General features: G+C 28.6%; 2 protein-coding genes across 2 annotated transcripts; both read left to right on the forward strand.

The window, feature by feature from the left end:
• Positions 1-432: 432 nt before the first annotated feature.
• LOC123292983 (atrial natriuretic peptide receptor 2-like) lies at positions 433-10,933 on the forward strand. The gene is made up of 6 exons (XM_044873701.1): positions 433-467; positions 2,243-2,453; positions 3,698-3,988; positions 5,182-7,376; positions 7,588-8,251; positions 8,327-10,933. The coding sequence occupies exons 2-6, from the start codon at positions 2,254-2,256 to the stop codon at positions 8,970-8,972; spliced, it is 3,996 nt and encodes a 1,331-aa protein (XP_044729636.1). The 5' UTR covers positions 433-467; positions 2,243-2,253; the 3' UTR covers positions 8,973-10,933.
• A 3,034-nt stretch (positions 10,934-13,967) lies between these two features.
• On the forward strand, positions 13,968-16,737 carry LOC123301513 (gastrula zinc finger protein XlCGF57.1-like). The gene is made up of 3 exons (XM_044884282.1): positions 13,968-14,305; positions 14,712-14,876; positions 14,943-16,737. Exons 1-3 carry the CDS (start codon positions 14,169-14,171, stop codon positions 16,315-16,317), a joined length of 1,677 nt encoding a protein of 558 aa, XP_044740217.1. The 5' UTR covers positions 13,968-14,168; the 3' UTR covers positions 16,318-16,737.
• Positions 16,738-19,095: the final 2,358 nt, after the last annotated feature.

The following is a 19,095-nucleotide window of genomic DNA, read 5'->3' on the forward strand; positions in this document are numbered from 1 at the left end:
AGTGTCCATCGCTATCTATCTACACATATTTCGCGATATAGCCATGTAGAAAAATTGGGATTACGAAATCGGGTTTTGATGAAAAACGACAGATAGGGTGGAATTTTTGACCGGTATTAAAATCTCGTAAGACCCTTTTCCTGTACATATTAGCGGACCACTATCAAAATTTGAATCAAATTAAATAAAAATCATTTGGAAAAATGAATATTAATTTTTTTTTTCATTTCTTTTGAAATCCATTCAAAATCTTGAAATTAATAGGAAATTTATTGTAATTTATTTTTGCTAGTGTTTTAACTATCCTTCAAAACTAATTTTTTATTTGGTATTAAGAATAATATTTTTTTATTTTAGATTATAAATTTTAAAAAATTAGAAAATGAATAAATTACAATTATTTATAATAATATTTGTAATAAATGTAATAAAAATAACAAATGCTGGTAGATGTTTGGATGAAAATGGTATGTATAATATATATTAGTATAATTTAAGGTGGTTCCAGCATGATATAGTGTGTAGGCAGTTCATTTAATGAAATATTTTCGGTTACAATAAAATAGATAAAATAGTTATATCTTTTTTAAATTATAAAACATGTTTCTTTACGTTACTAGTTTTTTTAAATTCTAAATCGTACTCGTAAATTGCAAACTTTAGTAGGTATTATTTATTAGGTCTATGAAAATTAAAAAATTGATTTAATTCTGTTGAAAAGGGGGTTCACGCTAGAACTACCATAATAGATGAATTTTATTAATCAGGTTGTGAGATAAATTTAAAACGAATATTAATCACAATTTTGCGATCTTGCATTTTTTTATTTTATTATAAAAGGTATACTTCCCGCTCAAAATAGTTATAATTTAACTTATAAAAAAAGCAACAGTACTACAGATGCCAAAGTTGTAGTTTTTAACTTGTAGAATAAAAAGTTAATATGCTCAGTAAAAAGAAAAGACTGAAACGGAAAAATTTCCCTTATTTTCAAGAAAAAATACCTACCCCCTAAGACCATGATTCTTTACTAAATTTGGGTCCCTACTTCTCAGAGCAAAGCGAGCTAAGATTCTGAAGGAAGAAGCCAAGACTAAGGCAAAGGCCTGGTGAAGACTTTCTTCATATCTTGCCCACCTTTGTAGACATTGGAAGTGTAGATACTATATACAAGGTGGGCCATTTTAATCTATGCATCTGAATATCTCGCCAGAGGCACCTCATGTTCCAGGGGGGCATCATGTTCTGAAATCAGATTGGACCTACTTCTTTGGGTTTCTTTTTTAGCCAATTTAGATCTTAAACGGTAAGTGATAGAATAACACTTTCAATAAGAAATTTGATCTTCATAAAAAAACTAACAATTTCTGATCAAAACATTTTTTTCGAAAAACGTTAGCTTTCGGAGGAAATGCGACTTAAAAAAATATCATTATTGCATTTAATCGAATGAAATTTTAGGTCAAAGTCATGGACACAGGCGAATGTCCAGTATTGCCCTTGACAACTTTTGGCCCTTGACAAATGCATTTTTCCGTAGTTAGCGTTAAGTTTTCTTTCGATTAAATGCAATAATGACATATTTTTTAGTTGCATTTCCTCCGAAAGCTAACGTTTTTTGAAAAAATATTCTAAGCATAAATTGTTAGTTGGTTTATGAGGATTAACTTTTTAATTTAAAGTGTTATTCTATCTTTTACCGATTAAGATCTAAATTGGCTAAAAAAGAAACCCGAAGTAGGTCCAATCTGATGTCAGAACATGATGTCCCCGATCAAACTCTACAATTTTTGTTGAGGTCATTTTTTAATAGGCGCTTCTGTCGAGATATTCAGATGCATAGATTAAAAAGGCCCACTCTGTATATTTGAAAGTCAAGTAACTTATTGCGAGCATAACGAACTCCAAATCCAAAGGCCTACTTGAGTTTCTCCTCTCTTTGTAAAGCTAAGTATAATAAAGTAATACCATATTTCGAGCGAAATGATTTTGATGCCCAAGATAAAAAAAAATCAAATCAAATAAAGTTGGAATTGCTCACTTTTAGCGAAGAGCATCGGTAACGGCTATTTATAAATTAAATTAGTTCAAGTTCAAAATTATTTATTATTATCGTCAATTTACAAAACTAAAATACAATACATCTTAAAATCTATAGTGTCTAGCCTAAACTTAATCTATAATACATCATCTTATTAAATTAAGTACATCGAAATATAAATAAAATTAAATTCTGTTTCAGCTATAAATATAATGCATCCAAAATACACACATTATGAAAGTAAAACAATTAATTTAACATTATCAACAACACATCGAATATCACATCAATTAACAACGCTGGCATTTAAAATAGTTTTAGAAGAAATATTAGGATATCAACATGTACAAATTGTTCACATAGATGATAATTTATCATATAAAACTGTTGTTAAAAAAACAAAAACAGCTACGTAAGTTTTAATTTTTGATTTCATTCATGTTTATTTTTATGGGGTGTCTGTAAAAACCGTGTAATTTTCTTGGAAACCATTTTTTTTTTCTTGGAAACCAACAACCTTGGAAGTTAATGATGACTTTCGTTAGTTTCAATTTATTAAAATGAATTTCAAACACGATTCACGGAAGTATTGCTAGCAAACTGGTGACTCCTGTTAAAGAAATAGTGTAGGATTTTAGTATTTTAGTTTACTACTTCAATCGTAAATTAAGAGTTATCTATCCGAAAAGATGCGTAATTGTTTGCACCTCTTTCGATCATATCTGAACAGGAAATGGTCAATAACTGGTGGTCTGGTGTCAAGAGAGGGGTTAATATACGTAACCTAATAATGTACGGACATCCAAGCTCATATTCCTACTCTATTGTCTGTTTTTGAGATCGCCTTTTTTTCCTGAACGTGTAATCCTCATAGCAAACTTCTCCGTGACCATACTTCAATCCAGCAAGTGATTTTGACAAACCCATCATGATCATTGGATAATATGCTAGAGTAGAGATGGCGAACCAATGGCACGCGACAAAATATTTTAGGCACGCCACCAATCACAAAGTTTACTATGAATTATTATATTACGAACGAACGCGATCTTACGTTATAATGATCTTACGAACAGGCGCTTGTTTGTTATTATAATTACATGGTGGACTACAATTGGAATTTTAAAACAAATCACAAATCCGTTAGTCAATAAAGCGAACCCGAGCAAAAGAAATTCATTGCTAGGGCAATGCAAGATAGAAATAAACAGTCGATGTCTATGATTAAATATGTTGATAAAAATTTTCATACGAGCGCTGCAAATTTCATTGCTCGGCATAGTAAACCTTTTCAAGGGGGGCAGTTTTTGAAGGAAGTCTGATAAGCATGCGCGCCCTCACTTTTTGATGATTTCGATATTAAAGATAAGGTAATTCAGAGCAGCGAAATTTTCGAAACGTCTTGAGAATGCTCATAGCAGAAAGACCTTACTGTATTGTCTTTAGCCTCGAGAAAATCCTGTATATTTCAAGAAGAGTATATAAAAGACTTATTAGATTTAAATTCTATGAACACCATTTTGGAATCCCTCATTACTTTTTTTCCTCCTGTGTCTTAGATAACCACTATTCCCTATTTCAAATATCCTTAAAAAATTATTTAAAGACGTCATAGTTTATCGAAATTTAACCTTAATAACCTACATTTTCTTTTAGTGGTCCCAATCCACCTAATTGGATGATCAATTTAGAAGTATGGATACCACCAAATGTACAAGTAACAAGCTTTTTGCAAGTGAAACATTTAAAAGATTATGGTAATATTGGACTACCTGGTAGATTTGGTTGGTTTATACCCAAAAATAATATTAATAAGAACATAGGTGAAGATACGTTGAATGAAATACATTGGACTTTATTTGGAAATCAAAAAGAAGTAATAAAATATGATATCACTGACGAGCGTATCTTACATTTTTTAAAAGAAAACTCGCAAAAAGTATCTAAGTAAGTTTTTTTTTTTAGTATATTTTTGTTTTATTTAACCTTAGATTGTAAAATTATCAAAGATAATTTATGAGAACTCTGATATTTGAAATAAAATATTAAATTTGCCCCAATGCCTTAATCAATTTTTTGTATTATCAATATATATTTCTACTAGGGAGGAGTTTAAACTTTTGTTCCTCCCATGTTAGGTTGTAAAGTCAATAAAAACAAGAACCTCGTTTTTCGAGTTAGAAAAAATTTTATTAAGTCAAAATATAACGCATTCAGTCATAATTTTTAATTATTTTTAAGTTAATTCTGCGTGGTACAGAAAAAACTTGTTCAAAATTCTGTGCACTTCGACCTCTACACCGTGATGAATATTGTGCATTCTAAACCATTTAGCCAATCTTTAGATATTGTCGAACTTTTCGAGTTTTGCAACATTGTCGAATACCGCAACTCTTGCCATGAAATTTAATAGTACCATATTTAGTTCAAACTTCTTGTTACTACAATCTTCCATTAAATTTTTTTTGCGAAAATGCAATCAAGCTTTGTGAAACACCAACAATTTGGTTGATTGCTGACGCCATATTGACAGTGCGTGAGTTTCAGCGACGAGAGGCAGAAAGTGGAACTAAATTTAAATGAATAGACTAGGAAAGTAGTTAAACGTTATCGATCCAAGTCATATATGCAGTTTTTGTTAATCAATCAAAAAATAACTTAAGTCAAAGCTGCGTTGAGTTTGATGAGGGACATCAGATTAGATCTAGTTTTCATGTTGCTTTAACAGTCAATTTAGATCCTAAAATGTAAGCGATAGAATGACACTTTAAATTAGAAAGTTGATCATCATAAAAAAACATCCATTTTTCCGAAAATCGTTTGCTTTAGAAGGAAATGTGATTAAATATGTCATTATTGCATTGAATCAAAAGAAAATACACGCTAGTTTTAAAAAAAATTTTTTAGATAAAAGTTATCAAGGATTATAAAGGCCATTCGCCTGTGTCAATAACTTTTAAGCCCAGGTTCATTTTCAAGATCAATTAAAGATCAAGGTCAAATGACCTTGAAACTAGAATTTCAGGTCAAAGTAATGGAATAGTCTCTCAAATTTCCAGCCGATTTGAAATGACTCTCCAATATTACGCCTAACGCTAGCAAGGCGACAAATACTAATTTAATTTCTCATTTGATTTCAGCGTATCATTATGTGGTCCACAAAAATGTATACACGACATGTTTACACCAAAACAATGTATCAATAACATATCATGTGCTTTATTGTTAGCACCTAAATATGAAGATACCTCATTTATTATCGAACATATCAAAATGTTAAATTTATACGTAAAAGTAATGTGGTTTGATAACGAATTATATTCCATAACACATCGATTAATTAACGAATATAAATATGTGAATAATAATTTATTAATTTTATATTACGTACCAAGTGAATTAATATATCCTCAACATAAATTCATTAACGTTATATTACCAACATGTAATACACTTAACGAATACAAATCGTTATATATTTACGATAATAATTGTTATAAATATGAGTTACATCGTATTGCAAAATTAGGATGGGCTAATTTAGAAAAATCCGCACCAACAGTTGATTCAAGTTTACCAAAATTTATAATACCAATCGATGATTTACATTATTTATTTGAACAATATCGAACGGAACAAAATTTATCGAAAATTGCATGTAATTATATGCGTGATGTTTATACTCAAGATATACATTCAATAAGTCAATTACGTACGAAAGATACCATCTATATTGGTGGAATATTTCCATTTAGTGGGAATTCAACAAGTTTAACAAAAACCGCATATGGTATCAAATATGCTGCAGAAATGGCGATTAATGCAATTAATAAATTAAATATTGTCAATGGTTATGAATTTCAATTAATCTCACATAATGGACAATGTGAATCGAATCATGTGCTTAAAGCTTTTATTGAAATCATACAATATGTGAATTTATTAGGTATATTAGGACCAGCTTGTAGTGAAACAGTTGAACCTTTAGCGGGAATTTCAAATATTTATAATACATTAACCATATCATATAGTGCGGAAGGTGTTAGTTTTAAAGATCGTCAAAAATATGCGCTATTTTTCCGTACAATTGGTGAAAATCAACATTATATTAATGTTTATACAAAACTATTTGAATATATGAAATGGAAACGAATTGTTTCACTTACGGAAGATGGACATAAATATACGGAATATTTATCATTGTTAACATCGTTAACGGAGAATAAAAAATTTCCACGTATGATACATGATATTAATTTTGAAAAATTAAAGAAAATTTTATTCGATATTAAATCACAACAATATTTTATTATTATCTTAGATGTAAATGAAGTTTTAGCAAGAGCGATTATGTGTGAAGCATATCATTTAAATATGACAAGTTCGAATAGTTATGTTTGGTTTCTACCAAATTGGTATTCGAACGATTGGTATAATACAACGTTATATAATTCAACAAGTAATTGTACCGATTCTCAAATGTTGTATACGATTAATGGTTATTTTACGTTAGAACATGCATTTTTTGATGCAGACGATGCTAAACCAACAATATTCACAAATCGTACTAGTGTTAAAGATTGGGTTGAATATTATCATGCACAAGTTAAACGTAATAACATCACATATTCACATTATGCTGGCTATGCTTACGATGCAGTATGGACGTATGCGTTAGCGATACAACAATTATTAAACGATACACCAGATGCGATTGGTACGTTACATTCTGATCAAGTTACCAATAAATTAATTCATTATATAAAAAACATTGATTTTAATGGAATTAGTGGACGAATTAAATTCGATAGTGGAGGGTCAAGATATTCAATCATAAAAATTATCCAATGGTTTAATAAAACCGAAAATGAAATCGGTGAATTTATACCTGATTACAACGATATTAATGAATATAACGGGGAATTACATATAAATAAAAGTCAGATCAAATGGTTGAATCCAGCGAAACAAATACCAAACGATGGAACACTTTTGCTTAATAAAAATAAAGAAAAATGTATTGTAGAGAATTTTGCACGATATTTAAATGTTGCGTGTAATACTGCATTGATTATAATTAATATATTAGGATTTAGTACGTTAACAATATTGTTGGGTGTGATTATTTATATATTTAAACGGAAATATGAACATAAAGTTTTACAACATCAAAAATTATTATCGTTAAAGTATGGTTTAGCAGCTGTCGATTTAGTACAATTGAATACGTTGGATAAATGGGAAATGTGTCGGGAAAATGTTGTTATTAATCGTCAACTTGGACATGGAGCATTTGGTACGGTGTATGGTGGAGAAGCATTCTTTCAAGATAAAGGTTAGTTTTCTTTAATTATTTATTTAATTTCCTGTAGTAGAAAATATTTTTTGAGTTAAGTTTTGTAAAACTTGGTTTAGGATAAAATAAAGGTCATATGATGATCGGTTCAATATTTGAACCTTGCGGAACTCCCAAGCTAACTAGAATAGGTTCACACTTAGTCAAGATGTTTTCAGTTTCCAAAAAAAAGTAATTAATTAATTTACAGGTTGGATGCCTGTAGCTGTTAAAACATTAAAAATTGGTTCAACCACTGAAGAAAAATTAGATTTTTTATCCGAAGCAAAGGTTATGAAAGATTTGGAACATAAGAATATCGTAAAATTATTAGGTGTTTGTACACAAAACGAACCAGTTTATACGATCATGGAATTTATGTTATACGGTGATTTAAAAACCTACCTCCTAGGACGCAGACATCTGGTGAAACAACAAAATAATATGGTTCCAACGTATGATAACAATGAAATATCAAATAAAAAATTAACGCTAATGGCGTTGGATATTGCGTGTGCGTTAAGTTATTTAGCCGATATTAAATATGTGCATCGTGATGTGGCTTGTAGGAATTGTTTATTAAATTCTCACCGAATGGTGAAGTTGGGTGATTTCGGTATGACTCGTCCGATGTATGAGAATGATTACTACAAATTCAATAGACGTGGTATGTTACCGGTTCGATGGATGGCACCCGAAAGTTTAGGTTTAGGTATATTTACATCAGCATCGGATGTATGGTCTTATGGGGTGTTGTTATATGAAATTATAACATTTGGTAGTTTTCCATTCCAAGGGAAAACTAATACTGAAGTATTGGAATATGTTAAGAATGGCAATACTTTAAATATACCTAAAGGGGTCAAACCACAATTGTAAGTATCATTCATTATAGAATTTATGTAAATAAGCACAATCAATAAACTAATTAATTTGTTTACTGTTTACAGAGAAGCTTTAATGAAATCATGTTGGAATATCGATCCAAAAAGACGTCCGCAAGCATCACAAATCGTCGATTTCTTAGCAAATTCACCTCGTCTATTAGCACCATGTTTAGATGTACCATTATCATCTGTTGATATCACATACAATTATAATTCAACAAATATTGATCCAAATAATTTACCATCATTACCATTACCAGAAACATTTCGTAAATGTTCAGTTGATGGATTTTTAATACCACCAGCTATACCTCCACCACCGCAACAACAGCAAACATCGCTATCATCATTATCCTCATCATCGTCATCATCCACATTATCAAACATAACAAAATCAAATATACATCGTTTACGTCCAAGTCAAAAATTAATTATCAATAACGAATTAAGGCTTAGACAACAACAACAACAATATTCTCCGTCAACAATTAGCACTTCATTGTTTGATATAAATAGTGATAATGATGATGAAGATAATGATGGTGATAGTGACGATAATGATAATGAAGATCAACAACAGAATGATAATCGTTATAACGATAATAATAATACAAATGTTGAATCAACATTATTATTAAATTTATTATCAACAAACGCAAACAATAATAATTTATGTGATAATGGTAATTATAAAAATTCTATTTTATAGTAATGGCTTATTAAAAATTGGAAGGAACCTTGCTCTTTCCTTATGGGAAATGCCTTTTAGTCAAACGAGACGGTTAAGTCATCTGCAAACGAGGACAACAGAGGCGGATAAAACTGGAGTCGAAAAGTAGCAGGCATTGAAATGATCGGACAATGGCCTTATATTTGAAGGGAGTAGTACTTCATTTGATGAAGTTCTAATGACGGCCAGTAGCATTTTTGTGTGAACAAAAAGATTGTCAGAGAATGTATAGGAAGCGGTAAATTCCGCAAAGAAGCGGAAAATCCACTAAAACAGAGGTAGATCGTAACGTTTCAAAATTGCAAAAAAAAAGTAATTTTTCAGAAACCATAGAGATTTTTTATTTTATCTTTAAACTTTGTTACTGTTGAGGTTCAATTATTTTGTTAACTCAAAATTTTTTTGAAAAACCTTAAGACCTAATATAAATCAGCCGCCGTATTAGATATGAGAAATTTTAATCGAAGATTTTTCATATTCGAAGATGAAATTTTCATATTAAGATTGTGTGTGCCATGAAAAGATTGATTTCTTGTTAAGATTGTGAGTAAAATTGTAAAATATTCTATTAAAATCGATATTCTGGTTAAATCTTGCCGTAAGGCTATTTAGACACTATCGTGTATCTAACGGTTATCTAAAGTTAACGCTATCTTTAGCGACTTTTCTTAAAAAACCTCATAGAACGTCCGATAAAAAAATTTTTTTAACGTAGATTGTCAATCCGTTGTCGTATCTGGTCAAAAATTAATAGGTTTTCCTCGTGCCTTTACTGATATCGAGTTAGCACGGGTCTGCGGGTTTTTCGGCTTATTGGTTAATCCTGTAGTTATGTTCATTCACTAATCCTCAGAAATCCACTGCAAATTATCTTAACGTGAGACTTACGCTAAACATACGATAGTGTCCGAATATTCTCACCCTAAATTTAAATAAGGTCATAAAATTATAAACCTCCAGAAGTTTGACTTTAAATGTCCATATGTCAAACTGCTAATTTTTAAATCATTATACCCGTAAACACTTTTGATTTAATCAGCAAGGATTCTCGGAACTAATTGCTAAGTTATCCAAAAGTCATTTCTCGAAAATATAAATTTTTGAAAATAGTGAAGTTAAATCTTATAGTATGAATCTTTCAAGTGCAATCAAAGTCTAGTCAAAAGATAAGAAACTGTGATTGATAGGCCATGTTTAGTAAATATAAGTAAGAGAAAATTACATATTATATCTCTCTCTAACTATTTTCTGCGGTAGTAAATAATGTATGCTTATCAAAATTGCGACTAAAGTAACTCTTTATGATTGATAGAAGCTTGTATTTTAACTCAGTTAGGAAATCTTCACTATTTAAAAAAAATCTCGTTCTGCAGAACAACTCGGCTGAATTATATTAACCATTTACACATTAACATGCAAATAATTAACATCAAAATTATTTACAATTATTATAACTGACCTATTAGATTAACTATTTAATTATATCGGGTCAAGTGACCTAACATTTATTGATTCAAACAGTTGAAAACAAAATGGCGATTGTTGATTTCCATTTTATTTTCCGATTTTCTTTCTTTTATCGGTTAACTCTTCTTCCATCGCGTGATAAGTGCGGTACCGCATTTAAAAGTTTTTCTAAAATTACGGAATAACTATGAACGTCAGAAGCTCACAATAAATGTAATACATATTTTAAATATTCTAGTTTTCATTAAAACAAACTTCATTCCAATTATTGTATGTGGAAATTGAATATTTAATTTTAAATATCCTGGGACTACAAAAATTCGGCGCTCTGCTTATTATACGACCAAAGTCTGGCGGTTGATTTCGAGTACAGCGTTGTCAAGCCAACCGTACGTCCATCTGTGTTTTATTATTTAAACTATATCTTTTTTTTTTAATTTTCTATAAAATAATTAATATTTTTTTAAAAAAACTTCGATATTTTCATCAGATCCCATTAAATTTTATTTTGTTTTTAAAAATAATAAAATAAATATCAATTTATTAAATATCAAGTCAATAGAAATAATCGCTTATATTTTAATCGATAAAAAATTTGTCTAATGTAATTTTGTATGTTTAAATCAGCGCGGTTATAAACTGTCACAATAAGACAACGCTGTAAAATAATCTGTTCGAAAATTGTACGCTATGGACGAAGGTTTAAACGAACCCTGGTGGAAAAAATATTTGAAAAAATAATATGCCTTAATAAGTCTTAGGAAACTCTGAAAAAGTCTTAAAAACTTTAAAAAAGTATTAAGAACTCTGAATAACTCTGAATTAGACTAGTCCGAAAACGTTGAGAAATTCAAAGTTCCTAAGACTTTTTCAGAATTTCTTATTCTTTCTTCAAAAATTTTTCCACCAGGGAACCCATTTTAATGCTCTACGCACTATTAAAAACAAATGCGAGCACTAAGACTTCGATTATCAGATATCAACCCCGAAGGGGAAGAAGATTTACAGACTTGTAGCTAATTATTCAGTCAACTGGGTAAACATTAACCATTTTCAAATGAGTTCATAAATTTCATGACAAATATCGGAAAAAGGTACCTACATTTGTCCTGATATTCCCTAGTATGTTTTCTTTCTTCTTAATAACTTATATAGAGGGTGCTCAACAATTTGACTTTTACTTTGTATAATTTAATTTCTTATGCCAGTTATAATGTTTAATGTGTAAAGTAAACACACCCAAAATGAACGGCATAAAAGGAAGTCTATTTTTATTTTTCTACACGACAAATAAAACCACTTTTAAATATAGTATTACAAGTGTTCTTCTAAATTATTTTACTTCACATGAAACTTAATTTAATGTTTTTCTGTTCCAAAATAATTCTGCTTTCGAATGTTTCTATTTTTAAATATTCTAATAGAAGTCTACTGCCAAATTCGCAATAATTTCACAGTTTCTTAGCCGAAAATTTTTATCTTAACTGATGATTTAATGGGACATACAAAATATTGGAAATCCATATCCTTTTCTAATCAGAATATTTTAGCACTCTCGATTATTAAAGGCACATTTTTAAATTGGCAGGGTAAATCTTCGAAAGTAAAAAAAATTATAAGTATAAATTTTTGTTGGGGTAGAAAAATATTAAAATAGGTTTTTTGTTAAACATAATTATTTAGGACTAAATATATTTTATTTAAATTATAATTTTTAACTATTTAAATGTAGTTTTATTTAATTAGAAAAATAAAAAGCAGGATTTTTTGTATACCAAAAGAGCAATACGTAAATTACATGAAACATATATACGTAAACGTGTAAATAGACACTTTTTGTTTATATTATTCAATTTTTTTTTATATATTTATAATAAACATAAATGTAAAAAATGTTTGTAAATATACGTAGATATATACATATAAAATGTAAAAATAATGTTTTTTTATACATATAAGACTGATTGACATATTGAATATTAATTTAGCTAAATAAATATTTATTAAAATATACTACAAACAAATTATAATAAAACAAAATAAATAGTACCTGATATTGAATAAAACATAATCATAATAGTAAATAAATAATTATAATAATGATAAAAAAATATAAATACATAAAAGTGTTCCTAATATAATACAAATAAATATCTATTTTATTATTAAATAAAATTTTTTTTTATTATACCATTTATTCTTATATCTATCTACACAGTACCTATGTCCAATCGAGTTACCATGAGGACAAAAGAGTATAAGATAAAATTTCATGATAGGCTTGTTGGTTTAATTTTTTTATCACTTCAGGCGAACAATTCTCGCTGCACGCACACGCAGAAAAGTGAAGTTGACTTTTGAAAATCTTTAGAAGTACGCAAAATTTGAACGTTTAAAATTCCTAATTAAATAAAGAGAAGGTGTTAGTGACGTTATTGTCCGTTATGCGTAATATGGCAAATTCGACATCAGGCAACTACCACATTTTACGAGAAATAGTCATTTCTTATAACAATCTCTGCTTGTCGAAAAACTAACATTGTCATAGTCTAACAAATGACCCCCTTAAGGTAGTAATATCGGTAATAGACTTTGCATTCAGAATTTAATGAAACTTGGCATAGTTGTCCATTATTATATCATAATTAACCAGTAAAATTTTTAGGAGCCTTCAAAGAACTGAAAAAAATATATTTTAACATTGATCCTTATGGGAAATCACAGATTTTATTTTATTTCACAAAACTGGACGTTCAGATTTTCAGTTCTCTGAAGGCCCCTAAAAATTTAACTGGTTAATTATGATATAATAACGGACAACTATGCCAAGTTTCATTAAATTCTGAATGCAAAGTCTATTACCGATAGTACTACCTTACGCGTGCTTTTGACAGCTGATTTCGATTCGTTATTTAAAAAGATTGCTTTCTTGACAAATAGGCATGTTTATGAAGTATGCATTTTTGTAATAAAATTTAAAAAATCTATCTTTTAAGTTAGTCAGTTATAGATAGATCACAGGGTGAACTCAAGAGCCGAAAAATCCGTCGTCCACACTCCGAATTATTATTTAATAATGATTGTTAATTTGACAAACTTACAGTTTTATTTCATCTAAATAAATTACAAGCCACGTGTAATCCACGATTTCGGAAAAAAAACAACCTTATTTCTACTTAAAAATAGTATTTGAGAACATTTGTCTATTTGACATTAGCAACAAAATGGCGAACAATCTTACCCACAAATAAATATATAGAGAGCTAGACTCAAGTACCTCTAGCTTACAAAGTTATAGTAATAAGTCTGTGACTCTAGACCGAGATTGTTTATTACTGTCTCACGTAGTTGAAACAATTTCTGTCAAAATTTTAATTTAATTAAAATTATTACGTATCTTACATAATTAAGAATTTTTCTAAAGCAAAAAAATGTTAAACAATTCATATTGTGATGTAAACGGTACATTGTTTATAAAAGAAGAGCGTATTCGTTGTGTGCGTAGTCATGGAAGGGACAATAAAATCGATGCCAGCGCTTTAAGTGAAAAATTTTGGAGTTAAAAGAGGCTGTTATGACTAATTTGCAATTCTTTACATGTTAATGTAATAGAAATGTCAAATTAAAATTATGCTATTATGAGTGACATTGTAAGCAAATACACGTGAAAATATTTATTTTATTTAATCTCAATAAATTATAAAAAAAATGGGACACCAGAGTTGTTGTGTTGTGAATTGTAAAAATACCGGCAGGAATAGTAAGTGCACATTTTATAAATTTCCGACCGTTCAATGGAAATTAAATCAACGGAATCTCTGGATAGCTGCAGTTAAAAGGTTAAAGTAAGTAGTACCATAACCCTGATTTATCAATAACAATAATTTGGAGAATTGTAAACCTTTCCAAAATTTGTAAGTTTAATAAAAATTAATAATTTTTTTGGAATTCTCTAATAAGGGAAAGCGAATTTATTAATGCTTAAAATGTAATAATAAGTATTATGATTAAAAAAAATGCAGCCGTACATATATTTAAAAATAATTTACGTTAAAATTTTTTAATATGCTACATGCACATGCAATTTTTTTGTTTAGTGTTTACCATTTATTATATTATTCAAAAAATTTATTAATGTCTGCAAGATATTCGTAAACACTTAAGTTTCAGTTATCTGAGTAAAAAAAATTCAATTTTGCAATCAATTCATTCACTAGTGTGCTAAGATTTAATAAACATGTATTTTTGTAGTGCTGATGGATCACCGTGGGTTCCCAAGTCATACGATTATATTTGTAGTGATCATTTTATTGGAGGTAAAAAATCAGAAGAGGAGTTAAGTCCTAGCTACATTCCAACTATATTTCCTTCAATTTACAAGCGTTCGAAAGTAAATGAATCTTCTGCTATTAACAGGTAAGAATTATATGGTAAAACTAGATCAACGTCAATGACATGATAATAATAATTTTATATTTTCAGATTCAAGCGCGTAATGAATCGGCGGATGAAAAAAAAATTATCTTTAACATCAAATCCTGAGTGCAAAGCTAAAGAATCGATAGAAGTGGTGACTGAATTTTCCCAAGTTATGCCTTCAAAAATTGACCAAGAGTGTCAAGTAGACTTTTATTCAAGGTCTGATGTACAATCTCAAACATTCATTTGTAATCGTTTTGTCAAAGACGATATGTGTCATGCTGAAACCCAAACAGAAAGCAATTCGTATTGTAATGTAAACAATACGGTGTTTATCAAAGAAGAACCTGTAGAAATTGATGATCAAGATTTTACTGTCAAAGTAGAATGTGTAGTTACTGAAGAAAAACAACCATTATTATTTAAGGACATAAACATCAAATTAGAACAGCCAGAACATACAGAACTGATAATAAAGGATGAAATCTCTGATAAAACAATAGTATTTGAACAGGTACATTGTGGAGAAAAACAACCGATAATAAAGGATGAAATCCCTGATAAAACAGTAGTACCTGAACAGATACATTCTGGAGAAAAACCTTATTCTTGTGACGTTTGTGACAAAAAATATACCACAAAACAAAGATTGATTGAACATAAAGCAGTTCATACGGGAGAAAAACCGCATGTTTGTGATATTTGTGATAAAAAATTCATATATAAAACTAGTTTACGTGGGCATAAAAAAATTCATTCTGGGGAAAAACCTTTTGCTTGCGATGTTTGTGATAAAAAATTTATAATCAAACAAAATTTAACTCTCCATAAATTAACTCATACCGGTGACAAACCATATGCTTGTGATGCTTGTGACAAAAAATTTGCACGGAAAACTTATCTTCATGAACATGAAAAAATTCATACCGGGGAAAAACCATATGTTTGTGATATTTGTGATAAAACATTTGCACAGCGAAGTAATTTGCATGGACATAAAAAATTTCATATTATAGAAAAACCATATACTTGTGATATTTGTGAAAAAAAATTTGCACATAAAAGTTATTTTGACGAACATCGTAAAATTCATACCGGGGAAAAAGCATATACGTGTGATATTTGTAATAAAAAATTTGCACAGAAAAATAATTTTCGTGAACATAAAAAAATTCATACTGAAGAAACTCCTTATGCTTGTGACCTTTGTGATAAAAAATTTAAAGTAAAACGTACCTTGAATGATCATAAAAGAGTTCACACTGAAGAAAAACCCTTTGCTTGTGATGTTTGTAATAAAAAATTTAGACTGAAACGTACCTTGATTGATCATCAAAGAGTTCATACTGGAGAAAAACCTTATGCTTGTGATGCTTGTGACAAAAAATTTGCACAAAAAAGTAATTTGATGGTACATAAAAAATCACACTCATTTTAAATTTTGTCGTATATTATTACATTTTTGACTGCAGCTACCCCACTAAGGATCTCATACATATATATTTAGCTGGTTAAGAATGTGACAAGAATTCCTTATTTGCATTCCCCTCTCCTGGACCAAAAGTTGAATACGCCTATGATAGTATTTATTAACGTCAACGTATGATAATTGGTAATTATTATAGTCAGACCCCATATTCAAGAAGTTCAAATTGATGAAATATAGAAATAATGGTCGTAAAAATACGTGTGACAGCCCGTTGGATTCGGAATGATGTCTACAAAAATGAGCCAGTAGCGTTTTTCAACATATAAAAAATATGGAATATTCATGTATTTTTTTAATATTTTTAATTCATTGTTTACACCTGTCAATTTTTGACAGATCAATATAAAATTTACACTTTAAAAAAATGAATTTACAACACAGAATTTTCACTGGTTATTATTAAGTTTTCTAATAAAAAGCCTTAGAATAGTATAATTTAATGAAATATCATATTAAATGTAAGTAATTAATATCATACAGTATGTCAACAAATTTGACAAGCCCGTACTTTGATGTCACGTCCGTATAAGAATTTGAATTTCCGTTTTAGAAATTCTTAAATGCCCTCACTGAATTTGTACTTTTATTAATTAATTTTAAGTAATTAAAAAGATATTAATTACTAAAATAATGGTTTAGTTGAAATGTCCAATCATTAAAGTTACGGAAGAAAAATATTTGAACCAAATTTAAATTTCATGAATATTCCCTATTGCAAAAGTATTGCGATAACTGCGCGGTCAGAATCGCTCATTATATCGTCGAGTCATCTGTACTTTAAAGTTTGGGCACTTTTAATGTAGATTTTTTTTTATTTCGATTGAAAGTGAAAACAATAACTTTCAATAAAAAAATTAAGTAAAAAAAAAAAAGAGAATTAGTTGTATATCAGCCATTTTAATAATAAAATAAAACAAGTCTTCTACATACAATACATCATTATAAGCAATAAAAACAAATATTTATATTAAAAAGCAATAATAATAATTAATTATATAATAGAATATATAATTACAATATTTTTATTAATAATTAAATTGTCATGTTATAACATTGTTATATTATTTAATAATTAAAATTAATTTATTATAACAGATTCAATTCATTTTTTTTTTTTTGTATTGATTGATTTACTTACAGTCAAAATCAGTAATTCGAAGCGTGCGATACTCACATATTCTGTGTATTTTTTCATTAAAATTAAAGCCCGATCGAATTAGTCGCTGATAACGACCAAAAAATATTTGGTGCCTTTTTCATCAAAATCATTATCGATTGTTAAATGGAAATTCAAACACCAAAACTGGGTGTCCCAGTTCGTCTTTTGACGATCAAACTTCCATTTCTCTTTGGAGAATTTGTAATAAATCATCAATCAAATCATGTAGCTCCTATTGTTTTTTAAAATTTTATTTCAGAGATTTAAAATGTATACAACTTGAAAACCATCTCGTTAGCCATTTATAATATTTGAAGTAGGAAAAGTTTTTATAAACGTTCTTATGGATAAAAAAGGGGGAATGTGTACTGTTTGTGATGCGCTTGTACATCACTTGAAGTTGTACATATACGATACAGCGTGCATCACACACGAGTACACATCCCCTCTTTGTTTTATACATGAGAACTTCTATAAAAACTCTTCTTATTTCATATATTATAAATGGCTAACAAGATGGTTTCCAAGTGGTATATCGTAATTGTTGGTCCTTTCCTTGTTGTTGCAACCGATTTTGACTATATTTCAAATTAATTTTTTTATTTATCTACCTAATATATAAAATATAATTTCATTTTATTTTTATTTATTTATTTCAATATATTTTGTTTATTTATGAATTAAAGGACGGTATGTATTATATTAATTAATTAATTTGTAAAATATAAATGTAATGTAATGAGTTTTGAGTATTTATTTAATTTTTTTTAATTTTAATATTATTAATATGAATAGTATATGTGATGTTTGATTAATTAATTAATTAATTTAATATACAGAATGATTATTAAAATAAATTATATTAAAAAAATAAATAATAAATATCACATTCATATATAATATTCTTATGAAAATCAAAATTCAATAACTTTAATTAATTATATTATATAATTATAAGAGATTGGAATGTTTTAAAAATCATTCTGTATATTATCATTATTATTAATAATAATGAAAGGCCTACAATATTTAGGTACAGAATGTTCTAGAATAACCGCTATTAAGATTTTGAAACAAACAATTTATAATTATGAAAAATCCTGCATTTCATTTGTGGGAAATGATGTTTGTTATTCAATTATCGTCCCAATACAACAACAACAAAAACGGAAATCTGAGTAATTGAAGCTTAAGCGTGCGATTAAAAAATTATTCGAGCTGCGTTAAAGAGAACGTTCCCATTTACAATAATTTTCGTAGATAAAAAGTTTAAAGGCTAAGCATAACTAACAGAAATTTCAAGAGATGTATTTATCGATACATAGTCCTAAAAATTTTGGTTTGTGAGAAATAGGAAAACGGATGGTTAACATGAAAATTAACAAACTTTTTGTTGGTTTTTCTAATTTAAAAAAAAAAAAAAAAAAACAGAATCAATTATTTCATGTGTTCCGTTAAATGAAAAATTTTCCGAGCGTAGCGAATCGGAAGTACTTGAATACGCGTTTTCGAGTACTTTCCGAAATAATTTATCAGAATGAAAAATTAGATAGATTTGTCAATCAATT

This window comes from Chrysoperla carnea, chromosome 1, assembly GCF_905475395.1.
Source record: "Chrysoperla carnea chromosome 1, inChrCarn1.1, whole genome shotgun sequence".
NCBI lineage: Eukaryota > Metazoa > Arthropoda > Insecta > Neuroptera > Chrysopidae > Chrysoperla > Chrysoperla carnea.

Bases quoted from the DNA above. Each gene is read 5' to 3' on its own strand.
- LOC123292983 (XM_044873701.1), top strand. From the start codon at position 2,254: ATGCATCCAAAATACACACATTATGAAAGTAAAACAATTAATTTAACA. The intron at 3,989-5,181 runs GTAAGTTTTTTT...ATTTGATTTCAG, and splicing joins AACTCGCAAAAAGTATCTAA to CGTATCATTATGTGGTCCAC. The intron at 8,252-8,326 runs GTAAGTATCATT...TACTGTTTACAG, and splicing joins AAAGGGGTCAAACCACAATT to AGAAGCTTTAATGAAATCAT.
- LOC123301513 (XM_044884282.1), top strand. From the start codon at position 14,169: ATGGGACACCAGAGTTGTTGTGTTGTGAATTGTAAAAATACCGGCAGG. The intron at 14,306-14,711 runs GTAAGTAGTACC...GTATTTTTGTAG, and splicing joins GCTGCAGTTAAAAGGTTAAA to TGCTGATGGATCACCGTGGG. The intron at 14,877-14,942 runs GTAAGAATTATA...TTATATTTTCAG, and splicing joins GAATCTTCTGCTATTAACAG to ATTCAAGCGCGTAATGAATC.